General features: G+C 43.2%; 2 protein-coding genes across 2 annotated transcripts; one reads left to right on the top strand and one right to left on the bottom strand.

Moving 5' to 3' along the window:
• The first annotated feature begins 863 nt into the window (after positions 1-863).
• On the top strand, positions 864-2,018 carry LOC133928359 (ocs element-binding factor 1-like). The gene has a single exon (XM_062374656.1). It carries the CDS (start codon positions 1,357-1,359, stop codon positions 1,765-1,767), a length of 411 nt encoding a protein of 136 aa, XP_062230640.1. The 5' UTR covers positions 864-1,356; the 3' UTR covers positions 1,768-2,018.
• A 1,330-nt stretch (positions 2,019-3,348) lies between these two features.
• Positions 3,349-10,453, bottom strand: LOC133928358 (homeobox protein knotted-1-like 10). The gene is made up of 5 exons (XM_062374655.1): positions 9,699-10,453; positions 9,485-9,598; positions 9,265-9,394; positions 3,985-4,235; positions 3,349-3,886 (listed from the first exon to the last, which is right to left on the bottom strand). Exons 1-5 carry the CDS (start codon positions 9,912-9,914, stop codon positions 3,692-3,694), a joined length of 906 nt encoding a protein of 301 aa, XP_062230639.1. The 5' UTR covers positions 9,915-10,453; the 3' UTR covers positions 3,349-3,691.
• Positions 10,454-12,415: the final 1,962 nt, after the last annotated feature.

The following is a 12,415-nucleotide window of genomic DNA, read 5'->3' as shown; positions in this document are numbered from 1 at the left end:
CAAATTCGGTATAAAGAAGAAGAAATTTAATGACCTGGACCAGCTGGGTGTGGTCGCCGTCGCCCCGTCCGGTCAGCGGGCAGCTCCATCATCTCTTCTCTTTGCGCTTTCATCCTCCTCAAAACTGTAATTTACAACTAGGTCCTCTATGAGTACAGTTTTTAATGTAGGCCTTTCTTGAAACATTGGAAGCTGATCTCTCGTGGAGTTTCGTGAAAAGAAATTTTCTAGCACATGTAGGATTAGACGCTCCTAATAAGTTTAGGGAATTCTATTAGGCAAAAATAGTTTAGAGAATCTGCTGAGAATTTTATAGAGCTCCATAGAAAATTTATTTTGCAAGTAAATGTCAAACATCCACCCACCGGATACATGTGGGTTACTATGGTAGATTGTGTAGAGCTAATGCGGAAGAATTTATCTTTATTCTCTCCTTATCGTCTCCTTCAACTTACTGTGTATTATTCTTTATGTACAATAGTAATACAGGAGGAGAAGAATCCGGTCTGATACAACACTATTGGTTTTTTAAAAAAAGGTTATCACATACCCAAATAGAACAAAACAGATATTGAGGCATGGAACAACAATGTTGGTGCTTTATTGAGCAGACACCTAAAGTAGGAAGAAAAATGGAAGAAGGCTAAAGCGGAAGGAACCATAGCTATGCTTTCCAGGGCCTCTTTCGTAATTCCAACACTGCCAAGCACTTAAATTGCAAAAACGCAAGATAAACTTGACGTCAGGGTAGATTAACGCCCGTGACAGCTGTCACCCGGAATATGCCACCCACCATCCCTTTCTGAAATACCCAAAATGCCCTTCCATTTCGCTATAAATTGCCTCTCCGGGAGCCATTCGAAACCTTCCCCATTTCCTCAAGCTACCTTTGCGCAAGAGCCCTCGGTTCGTCATTGCCTTCTTTCAGCTAAGTCCTCGCTCCATTCTTTTATCGCATTCAGGTCCTCGGTAGTCTCTTTTCCTTCCTGAGGAACTCTTGCACACAGCCCCCTCAGGTTACTCGAATTCTAGTTTGCCGGTCCCCGTTGTGTAGATCCAGGGAACCCAGCCGCCGTCCCCATGTTTACCTACCCGTTCCTCTGACGGACGCCGTCCTCCGATGAAGCTGAACGTGCTCCGCCGCCGTCGCTCCCACTCATTCTCCGTCGCCTTCCTCTACTGGTTCTACGTCTTCTCATGAACTCATCGCCCTCTCCCAAGAGCACCACCTTCTCATCCGGTCTCTAGGTTGTTAGATCTCTCGTAGTTTCTTGTCTTCTTTGATTCTTTCTTTTTTTTCCTCCCGAAAAAAGCCCGTTTCTTGGACCGAGTCTGTTCAAGAAGATCGATCCAACCATGTCTTCGCGCCGGAGCTCGAGCCCGGAGAGCAACACCGACGGCAGCGGCGGCGGGTTCCCCGCCGACGAGCGCAAGCGCAAGAGGATGCTGTCGAACAGGGAGTCCGCGCGCCGGTCCCGCGCGCGGAAGCAGCAGCGGCTGGAGGAGTTGGTCGCCGAGGTGGCCCGCCTCCAGGCCGAGAACGCGCAGGTGCAGGCGCGGATCTCCACCTTCGACCGCGAGTTGAGCAAGGTGGACGGCGAGAACGCCGTGCTGCGCGCCCGCCACGGCGAGCTGTCCGGATGGCTGGAGGTGCTCCAGATGGCTGGCGCCCCCGTGGACATCCCGGAGGTCTCCGACCCACTGCTCCGCCCCTGGCAGCCGTCGTTCCAGCTGCAGCCCATCGCCGCTGACGCGTTCCAGTTCTGAGCCAGCGGCACCGCCATGGTCATCTGCTGCTTACTACTACTAAGATCACTAGTACTGTTCTACGATCCCTGTGACTATGATCTAGACCATTAATAAAATTAGAGTGTGATTGTAATCTTATCATGTACTCCATTAAAATGTGTTCTCCTGGAGCAAAAAGGGTGTGGATGTGTATGAGATGGGAGCACATGGATTCTGGTTGTAATATCTTGACATGGATCCAATAATATATGCTTGCATTTCTACTTAAATGATTTATCTGTGTGCGGCTGAACTGAATTGTGTGAGATGAATCCAAGTTGATTTGTAAATGTTGATGGCATGGTGAGTTTGCAAACCGGTATTTCTTTCCATGGATTTTTAACAAGTTAGGCTAAGCATGACTCCATCACTCGGTAACATGGAGAACAAGAGATGCAGATGGTTGCATCTTGCTGTTGTGAGCTGTATGTAGAACAGAACAAGATGGAAATGTTTTTCTTTCCATGGGCTTGTCACATCCCATCTCTTGAAGAACAAAGGCTCTGACTCGCTGAAATTCTGAATTCAGTATGCTGTATGCCTCTGTTTTTGAGGTATTGAGCTCGCCCCCTGTATATGTTTAGCATCTTTTGACCAAATTTCCATCTAAACAGCAACCTGAAACTTGCAGTAATGATGGTTTCCTCTGTCCTTCCATGGATCATGGATGAACCTGGACCATGAAATTTCTGGTTCTGAAACAGCATCCTGGACCATGGAATTTCTGGTTCTTGGGCTCAGATTGAACTTTCTTTGGGTCAGTTTAAGGCCTCAACTATACCTGGGCCTAGCAAGCATTCTACAATGTGAAAACTGTAACATGCGAACAGGGTCGGCATCATACATTTTGAGTGCTTCGTCAAACACGCATTCGTTTTTTTCCATCCTCTTATCTTGCTCCGGCTAACGATTTACATGACGAAGAAGATGAGTAAAGCAAGAAACGGCAACTCCGGTCGTAGCATATCAGCTCATAATCTCTCTCGTACCACATCGGAATCCGAGCTGCCGCACCGACCGAAAATACTGAATGCGTACAGAAATAAGCAGATTCCATTGCTACAATTACCACTTGACGATGAGTGATATAAAACTATCTAATACGTATCCAGATCTTTTAGGATGGTGTATATTTTTGAGGCATACATTCATGCTAAAAAAAAAATCTCTAGATATATAAAAATTAACCGGGTACTAAAATATCTCATAAACAAAAAAATTTATCTCTAAAGATAACAAAATTCAAACCTAAATACTGTAGAGGATAAATCCATTTGACAAGACATAAGCCCCATTATCAAGCACACAGAAGCTCAAAGCCTTCAAACCTTCTGTATTCACGATCTACATCAACATCTAACTAAAACTAAACACAAAAGCATTCGACTAGATTTAGATCATCTAATCTAACCAAAACCTCCTTATAATATATTAATAAAAATTAATACAAAATCACATTATGTAAATCTAATTATCCTTCAGAAGGCCAAGACCACATAACATAAAGCTAATTATCCTTAAAAAACCTAAACCTATATAAATCTCCGTGTTTTGGCATACGATTCAGCTACAGAAAATATACCCTATATCCTTCACATATTCGTAAGATCAACATTCACAAATCGTCGACACCACTTTTAATACCCAATTCCCAGTCATCTTTTAGATTCACTGTGTAATCAGTAGGCATACGAACAACTAATTCATCAATGTTACGGTAAACTTCAGACAAGTTTTTACAGGGTCACCTGAACACCTCCCTTGTAGATACTGTCCGGACACATCCATATACACATTAATAATCAGATTTCAGACAAAATGACCAAGTTACCGATTCATGTGATTAATTATGGTATCATCCGACACCCATCGCACAACCGGCGCACCGGAATTGGTGTCGGTTTCATGGTCCGATCGTGCCCGTGTCAAAGTAGAGCGTCGTCCCGGAGGAGGATCCACCTCCGGTGACCCCCTCCATGAGGGCGAACCGCATGTCCTCCGACGGCTTCCAGTGCCGCTTCCGCTGGTTGATGAACCAGTTGTTGATCTGCTTCGGGTCGAGCCCAGTCATCGCAGCGAGCCTCACCTTGTCCTCTTCCTGCCAACGCCACCATGCCGGAAGATGACAGCCAGGTAAATTCTGGTTACAGTTTTGATTTGAGCATGGAAAGATCAAATGTGTTTTCAGGATGTCACCGTAGGGTATGGCCAGCGGTAATGCGTGTTCCACCAGTCCATCAGAGCCGACCGTGCATCCTTGGGTAGTTTCCCTTTCTTCCTCTTCTTCAAGAACTCGGACCGTAGGCGGCTGAGGCAGCCGCTGTATTTCTTGAGCAGCATCTCCTTGAGCTCACGGTCAGCCAAGCGGGAGCTGTGCTCCTGCCCCAGGTCGGTCGCATCCGTGTCTCCTGAGCATGGTTCATCCTCCGAGGACCCTACCATTTCATCTTGCATGCGCAAACCCCAAATCAGATTACAGGTTCCAACATGATGAAAAATAAATGCACGAGAGAATATGATGAATTGAACCATCAGGATAACATTGAAGCTTCTCCAGACACAGGACTAGAACACGATGTTATCCACTCGCAGACAAATGCTGAGAGCCACACGATTTGTGCAGCAACCAAATAGAAGCGCATTCAGAACCAAGCAGATCAGTACTGAAAAATAAGCTGTTTGTGCAGCAACTTAACACATTCACATTCAGAAACAGGCACAATTCAGCAACTTGACACATTCACAATCAGAAACTGGCAACAATTTGGGCAGCTATGGACAAAATCTGTTCTGAAGGTATCTATCTTTCTTTAGAACAGAAACCAAGGACTTCAACACTGAAAAGTACAAATGAAAATGCCGTTACAATGTTTTTAGTAAAACATAATTCGGAGTTAAAAGCAAAACAAAACGCAACTGGATGTTGAATTAGCAACTCTCCACATATTCTGTCCAATGTTAGTCTCCAAAACCGCCTTCTTTCTTACCATATATTTTTAAGGGTTAACATTTTCTTCTGCAACATCTGTTGCAAATACGATAATAGGAGTATAAGCATGCTGATTCGATCTCCAAACCATATAAGAATGGAAGAAACATCATAGTTTAATTCAATGCCAAAACGACCAATTTCAGAATTAATATTTCAGGAAACGAGCAAATGTTTGCACCCCTTCTGCATGATTCGGTGCTCATTCCCAAAGCTATCTGACACTTCTGCTGATGACTCTTTGCACAGCACCCCATATTGCCACCCATGCAATGTTCACAAGCTGAGTCTGTTCTAGTAATTACTTGGGGAGAGTTTCAGTTGTGCACTACCTTAATTTAGAAGCTTAAGCTGTCAGAGAACAATGTGTACTTCAATATTCCTCAAGTCTAGACTTCAGGAACCAAACTTCATGGTCTGCTTGGTCTTCAGATAAAACTTATCCAATACATTGTCTTGTAAAGGTTTCTGCATTGTAGCTAGAAAACCCAATAAACTGAATTTTAAGATGGTATACACACGCAACTTGCCTTTATATGTCTTAATTTTTTCACCTTTTAATGAAACTTGCTTACAAACCAGGAAATCTACCTTTTGCAGCTTTGAGGTATTGCCAGCAAGCTGAACAACCCCACTTAAGCAGTACCATAAAATCCTGTTTGGCGCTAGCTTAAACATATTTATGCAACAAATCAGTGGTCAAGGCCAAAAAAGTATGATTTAAACAATGCCAGTCGATGATAGCTATGTGAAACTACTACAGATCTATAGTTTTCTTGTTAAACAAACGAAATCATATAGCCTCCTTATAAATATTATAAAAATAATAATATAAACAATTATTAAATACATCTGTGGAAACAATCCATAGGATGCATCACGTACCTATATATAGTTCAACCAATACTAGTCCTCATATATAAGTTTTCCCTTTACACGACTCCAAAACGTAGCAAATTATTGTAAACTATATTCTAGATAAGTATGTTTTAATGCTGAATAACTCATCATTCTTCACACCCTACACCACATGTTGTACGGTGGTAAAACGTGTAGTAGGGAATGGTTACTTTTGCTGTGTTTGTTGTTTTCTGGATCTAGGATACATAATTTCTCCTTGAGATCCACAAGCCACATATATGTTTCCCATCCAATTCATATTCAAGCAATGATGCTAGATCATTAGAGTTTCAATATGACAACATCAGTTCATACAAGATTTTGGACCTAACCTTGTTTGTCAAGTAATGTCAAGCGCCATGGCATAGATGAAACTCATTTAATTTTTATCACGTGTCCATAATATTTATATTCTATTAAGTCACAGATATTTCAATCTAACAACAGTCCTACATCTTTCGGATTTATATCAATTTAATTAGCTGCCACAATCCTAACAGTTTTGCTGAAACGACAGGTCAGGTTACATAGTGAAAGATGATAACACAACTTGATGTCCTTTTTACTCAACATTATGTACCAATTCAGCATAGCCAAAAGGGGTTGTAACAGCTATTTGCATGAACGAGACCAATCGGCAACATACTAGAAGATAAAAATACTCAATTACTTAATTAAAAGATACGTTGTTTGAATAATGATTTTTAGAGTAAATTAAAATGTCATTAATACATAAATAATACAATATCAAGAACCAACAAAAGAGTTATATTCCTGAGCTACAGAGCAAATTGACCAATATATTATTATTTGCCAATAGAACTACCAAAACATTTATCTTCATTTGTATTACAATTAGGGCATTAGTCATCAGCTGAAAATTGCAACCATTTCCATGTGATCAGGACATTATTTGCCCTAGCTATACACGTGCTATTATAGAAGCAGAGCAATGCTTAAGTTTGAGTTTTTCTTCAGTACTCCTCTCTTATAAAATTTACGAATTTAAAGTAAAAGTACGCATTAATGATACTGAGGGTGAATTAGTACAAATGGTGATTTGATTATGCCAGCCATATATGCACGTAAACATCTCTAATATTATGGAAGCAACGCTCAAGTCAGGATTTTTATATCATTTAATGTGAATATACAGTTCACATGTGTTCGTCCTTTTCCAATAAAAGAACCAGTATTCTGTTCGTCCTTGATCAGTTCAACGTTGCCTAGGCAGGTGTCCATTAGTTGCATATGGAGACCAGAGATTATCTAGCTGAGCATAGGAGTTTGTATCTTATTTGTCAATTTGATCTTTGAATTTTTTTATAAAAAACAAATTAAAGGATAAGAACATATTGTGACGCGTAGACTAGTTATGCTAGATAATTCAGTTAGTTTCTAAGAGTACAAGTTTGCCCCACAGCCAGGACTGTTTTCAGCTTAAGAATCATAAAAAATTATAAAATAGGAGTTCTGAAGCAAACCCCTAGTTTTCTTTAAACATTGGCGCTCAGCATATTTTCACTAAAAGAGAAAAAAGCAAAAGGTACACAGGTTAAATACATTCGGTCAAAAGTGAAGTCCGTACTAATGTCACGAAGAACCCTAACTAATTGCTATGACTTCTTATAAATTGAGTTCTCTTCGAGATGCATTTCATGATGCCACTTGACCTTGTTTGCTTAGAATATGAGATCGTAACACGTTGTTGAACTTGAGCAAACTAAACGGATCTATGCATTTATAAGGGCTACTTTCTGCATGCATTGAGCAAAACAGTTTAAAGTATTGTGAATATGTATATTTATTATTGAATAGAACAAAGAATATAAAGTTTGCACACAAGCAATCATTTAGCAAATGGATCAGTATGTTAAGCTATTCATAATTAATGTGATGTTGAATGGCTTGTCATTTTTTTAACTGTAAATGACCTTGTCATTTTGGTATTAGTATTCTTATAACATATTGTGGCACAAAGCTCCGACCAAATATTTCAGTTTCTTGTAATAATTTATTTTGGTTATCTGTCATCGGCAATATCAAGCTCTCCTTGCATGCATGCCATATGACTTAATATTATCTATTGGTTTGAACGAACTGTCACATTAGATATATAAAAACCATTATCTATGCGAGTAAAATAGGTGTATTTACTGTGGTGGTTCCTATGATCATGTTTCGTGCTTCTTTGCAGTAACCTGCACGTTTGTACTTGGCATTGCCCAAATATAGTGGAAACGCAAGAAACAAGCATGAACTGTTCAGGCCATAAGTATGCTACTGTTTGTTAGGTTGTATTAAATCATTTCGCATGTTTCCATAGTTATAAAAAAGGCAGTTCTTTTGAGTTTATTAAATATGTGAAGTTTCCAAAAGCCCGTGGGTGCTCACCACTCCAAATTCACTTGTTTATGATAGTGAGATGTTACAATATACATGGAATTGTGGATGAGAATTGCTAAGACTATCTCCAACCATATTCCCTTCATTTCGTTCCCTTCCCGATTCCCTTCCCCGTTCTCATTTCCTTTATTTCCTCTCATCTCCAACAGCTTCCCCTCGAGGGGAATCGCGAAGGGAATGGAGAGAGAATCCCGTCCTGAAGGGAATGACCCTGGGAATCCCGTCGTGACGGGAACCGTGAAGGGAAACCGTTGGAGCGCTGAAGGGAACGAAAATCCCGTCGTGAAGGGATTCTGGCCCCTGAAGGGAAACCGTTGGAGATGGTCTAACACAAAGTTACTCGATCTAATTGAAAATGCATCGACCGTAGAGCTTGGACTTATCTAGAATGACAGAAAATAAATATCATTACTAGTATAAAGTACAAGGAGAAGCGCTCATACGAAGAAGAATCATTGTCCTTAATCACTAATCCTGGTTAACACAACAAAATCCAGCAAGAGATCATAGCACCGACAATTCATATATTTTTTCAAGAAACCCGGTATCCACAGCAAAACTTGGGCTGCCCACAGCAATTTCTTTCACCATTGGGCACTAGTAACCAGCATGCAAGAACAAGATTCTCTTTCCCCAAAGCCATCCAAGCAGTGTCACTCCCCATCAGCACTCTCTCAAGTTCCATCACTCATCAGGGCCTGCAAAGTCTACATGTAGCATGCTCAGCAACCTCCCTGCTCTCTCTCTCTCTCTCTCTCTCTCTCTCTCTCTCTCTCTCTCTCTCTCTCTCTCTCTCTCTCTCTCTCTCTCTCTCTCTCTAGATGGAGAGAGAAGCTAAGCTATGCTGCACAGGGAACCTTGGACAAAAACCCTACACGAGCAAGCTAGCACACGCCCAATGCTTTACTCATCCGACCCCGGCATCTGACACGCCTGCACCCCATTTGCATGGACAGGATTTGACCTCACAAGAACACGCACACGCATTCATCAAAGCTACCCATCCTCTCCCCTATATTCGCACACGCACACGAGAGCTTTCTTCACTTCACATGCACAAGAGCAATAATGCACGGCACAGAAGGGCAATGGCGATGGCAGTGGCAAAGACTAGGCTGCGCTTGCACCTGCGGCTGTTGGAGGAGATGCATGTGAGTGGTCCGCGTGTTCTAGCTAGTTACCGGAGAGCGAGGCGGCGCCGCCGCAGAGGGTGCTGAGCTGCGTCCGGACGCTGCTGAGGAAGGACGCCGCCTCGTCGAACGGCCGCGACAGCTCCTCCTTGTAACGCTCCAGCACCCGGCAGTACGCCTCCTGCACATCGCCGTCGTTGTCATGGTAGCGTATCACATGTAATAACAACGAAGATGCGCAAGAACTAGAGCAAGTGTGCGCGTGGCGTACCATGAACTCGTCGAGCTCGTGGTCGAGGCCGACCTCCCCGGTGGCGGAGGCGGCGGCGCACCTCTCCTGGCCGATCTCCTCCAGCAGCGTGGCCACCTCCGGCGGCGCGCCCACCTGCCAAGCCAAATCAAAGAACCACGCACGCACGCGCATAAAAAGGCGATCTTTTCGCAATTCTTGGCGAGCGCGCGATGCATGAACGATTGGAGCTAACCTTGCGGCACTCGATGTAGGCGGAGAGGAGAGAGGGGTAGCGCGGGTGTCCGGCGATCTGCGCCTTCACCAGCTCCGTCAGATCCGCCGGCGGTGGGGGAGGCGGCGCTGCCGGGGGCGAGCCCGCTCCACCGGCGACCCCGGACGCCTCGCTGGCCGCAGCGGCGGCGCCCCCGGCCCGCGAGATTCCCGGGTGGATGCTGTACAGATCATCCATGCCCACCACTCCTCCCAATCTTCTTGGCTGCAACTCGGCTACCTAGCTACCAAGAAAGCGAAGCTACCTCCAGCTATAATATATCTTCTCCCTATCTCCATGCATCTGTGCACACATCCATATAATAGTAGTAGAAGACTCTGGTAGTTCTGTTTCTTTATTTGTTTGGTTCCTGGGGTTTGTGTGGATATGGGTTGCAACTGCAGCCTCCAGGAGGAGGAAGAGGAAGAAGAAGCAACTGCAGCAGAAGAAAAAGGAAGGGGGAGGAGCAGAGATTATGGGGAAACTAGCAGCAGCCGTTTGCACTGCAGTCTGTGCTGCTGCCGCCGCCGCCGCTGCTGCTTCTGTTGGTGCTGCAGGCGCAGGAGCTGAGCGTGATCTTTGCAGCAGCAGCGGGATACATGGGGGTGGGGCGGTGGGCTGGCTTCTCTGGCCTCTGGCCTCTGGCTCTGGGAGGATGGAGCGCTGCCAGAGAGAAGGAAGGAAGATTGGGAAAAGGGAAAGAATAGCTAGCAGGAAAAGTTTAATTAGGTGTTTTTCTATGGGGAAAAATGTGACTCTTTTTATGTAGGAAATACTTTTCTTTTTTACTTTCTTTTCATGTTGGGGGAGAAGCTGTGCTATTGTGAGGAGGGAGAAGATTAAGCTGTTGTTGTTTGGCATGAGTGCCCTAATGGGGTAGGACTTTTGGGAGATGCCCTTATCAGAGTGTATTTGGTTCTCTAGATAAGTTTTTTTATAATTGTATCATATAAACTGAGCTGAAGTGAAATAGATTAAGTGAAATCATATTTACGAAACAAAGTTATTTGGTTGGTTGTATCTGTGTGAACAAATTAACTAGAGTCATATTTGTTGATGTATTATCATCTAAGATATATTATCAAAGCAAATATTTTCTTTCTTTTTCCTCTACTATTTCAAGAAATTCTGTCAACACAACATTCTCTTGATTTCGTCTTTACCACTCTCTCCTAAATAAACAATCTCTGTTAATAGGAAGCTCTAATGTAGTTTAAGCTATGAGCATTTTGCTCTATTCGGAATCACCTTTTCTTTTGCAAAACAAAATTATCTAAAAAGCTATTGTGTTTATATGAAAGGTGTACTGTTCTCCATCCTATGGGAGGAGCAGTGTTTGGCTGCATGAACAGAATGGGCAAAGTAATTTCGCGGGATGGCCTTAGTTTTCCTTCGGTTTTTGGAGGATTCTGTAAGAATTTGAACATCAACTCCAACCTCATTTTGTAAACACAATCTCAATGCTCCTGTTCTTTTTGTCTAATCCTAATGTTTTTATTCGTCTATCTTCTAAGACCATCTCCAACAGCTATCTTAAATTTTCATCCTCAAAATACTATTACAGCATCCTCTATAACTATTACAGCATCTCCTATCCCTAACACTGTAGCAGTACTGTATCACTGGATAGATGATATGCTGGAGATGAATTTCTAGTGCTACAGTAGACCGCAAAGTACCGTAGTACTGAAATTTGCAGGTTTGAAGACTCTGTTGGAGATAGTCTAATTAGGATACTTTAGCTCCCTGGTGGCAAATGCAGAATGGACAGACATGCAAATCCTAGATTCTGTAAGCCTGTGAGATCAAAAATGGAACAAGTGGTCAGTAGTCAGTACAGGGAAAGAAAGAGAGAGAGTGCAGAGACATGCACAGTGGGTAAACTGAGGTACTCTCCTCTCTCCTCTCTCTCTTCCCCACACAACAACAAGCCCACACGCGCGCGGGGATGGGCCCAGCAGCTCGCACGTGGGAAGGTGCGTGGGTCCCACCACCTCTGCGCGGCCAGTGCGGAGGACCCCACATGTCAGCGAGAGGTCGCGAGGCCGCGGCCAGTGGGTGACGCGTATTTCCGCCGTCCCATCGCCAGTGCCAGCATCGACGTGACATTCCGCCACGTGTCATCACATCACCCGCTCCTCCGTGCTACCCTCAGCTTTTACTAGCTTTTCTTTTCTTTTTCCTAGTTTTCGTTGAAGGATTTTTCTTTTCCTCGTTACTGGCTGTTTTGGAAGCATTAATCATATTTAGAAACCTCTCACGTTTCTGGTAGGGCCTTGCGATCATCAAATTTATATGACGGGTCGTACAGATTGCTTTTGATTTACCTATGCCCTACTTATATTTCCAATATGTTTGGAGATTAGTTTAGCGGGCTCCTATCAAAATTAAGATTAAAGATTTGAGTTGGTCAATATGATTGAGTTTAATGAAGGAAAGAATAATACACATAAGCAGGTGATCTTTAAGCTAATTTGTAGCTATGATTCTGATCTCTCCTTCAAAAGGACAAGATCAGGAGCTTCTCACATCGACGGGACGCGCACTGGAGGTTTATTGGCTACGATTTATGGTGTTTGATTTCTCCAACCCTTATTTTGGTTTATTAGCATTTTAGCCCCTTTCGTGGGGTGCAGATGAGAGTTGTCCTTTGTAATAAGTGTCTTTGTATGTTAATCTGCAAAGATCAGGATGTTGTT

Source organism: Phragmites australis, chromosome 9, assembly GCF_958298935.1.
Source record: "Phragmites australis chromosome 9, lpPhrAust1.1, whole genome shotgun sequence".
Lineage (NCBI taxonomy): Eukaryota > Viridiplantae > Streptophyta > Magnoliopsida > Poales > Poaceae > Phragmites > Phragmites australis.
The sequence above is the reverse complement of the archived record's forward strand: the minus strand, read 5'-3'. Positions and strand labels throughout refer to the sequence as shown.

Excerpts from the sequence above, each read along its gene's own strand:
- LOC133928359 (XM_062374656.1), top strand. The coding sequence starts at position 1,357 with ATGTCTTCGCGCCGGAGCTCGAGCCCGGAGAGCAACACCGACGGCAGC.
- LOC133928358 (XM_062374655.1), bottom strand. The coding sequence starts at position 9,914 with ATGGATGATCTGTACAGCATCCACCCGGGAATCTCGCGGGCCGGGGGC. Across the intron at positions 9,395-9,484 it reads ACGAGCTCGACGAGTTCATG|GAGGCGTACTGCCGGGTGCT; the intron begins GTACGCCACGCG and ends GGCGATGTGCAG. Across the intron at positions 3,887-3,984 it reads ACCGCTGGCCATACCCTACG|GAAGAGGACAAGGTGAGGCT; the intron begins GTGACATCCTGA and ends TGGCGTTGGCAG.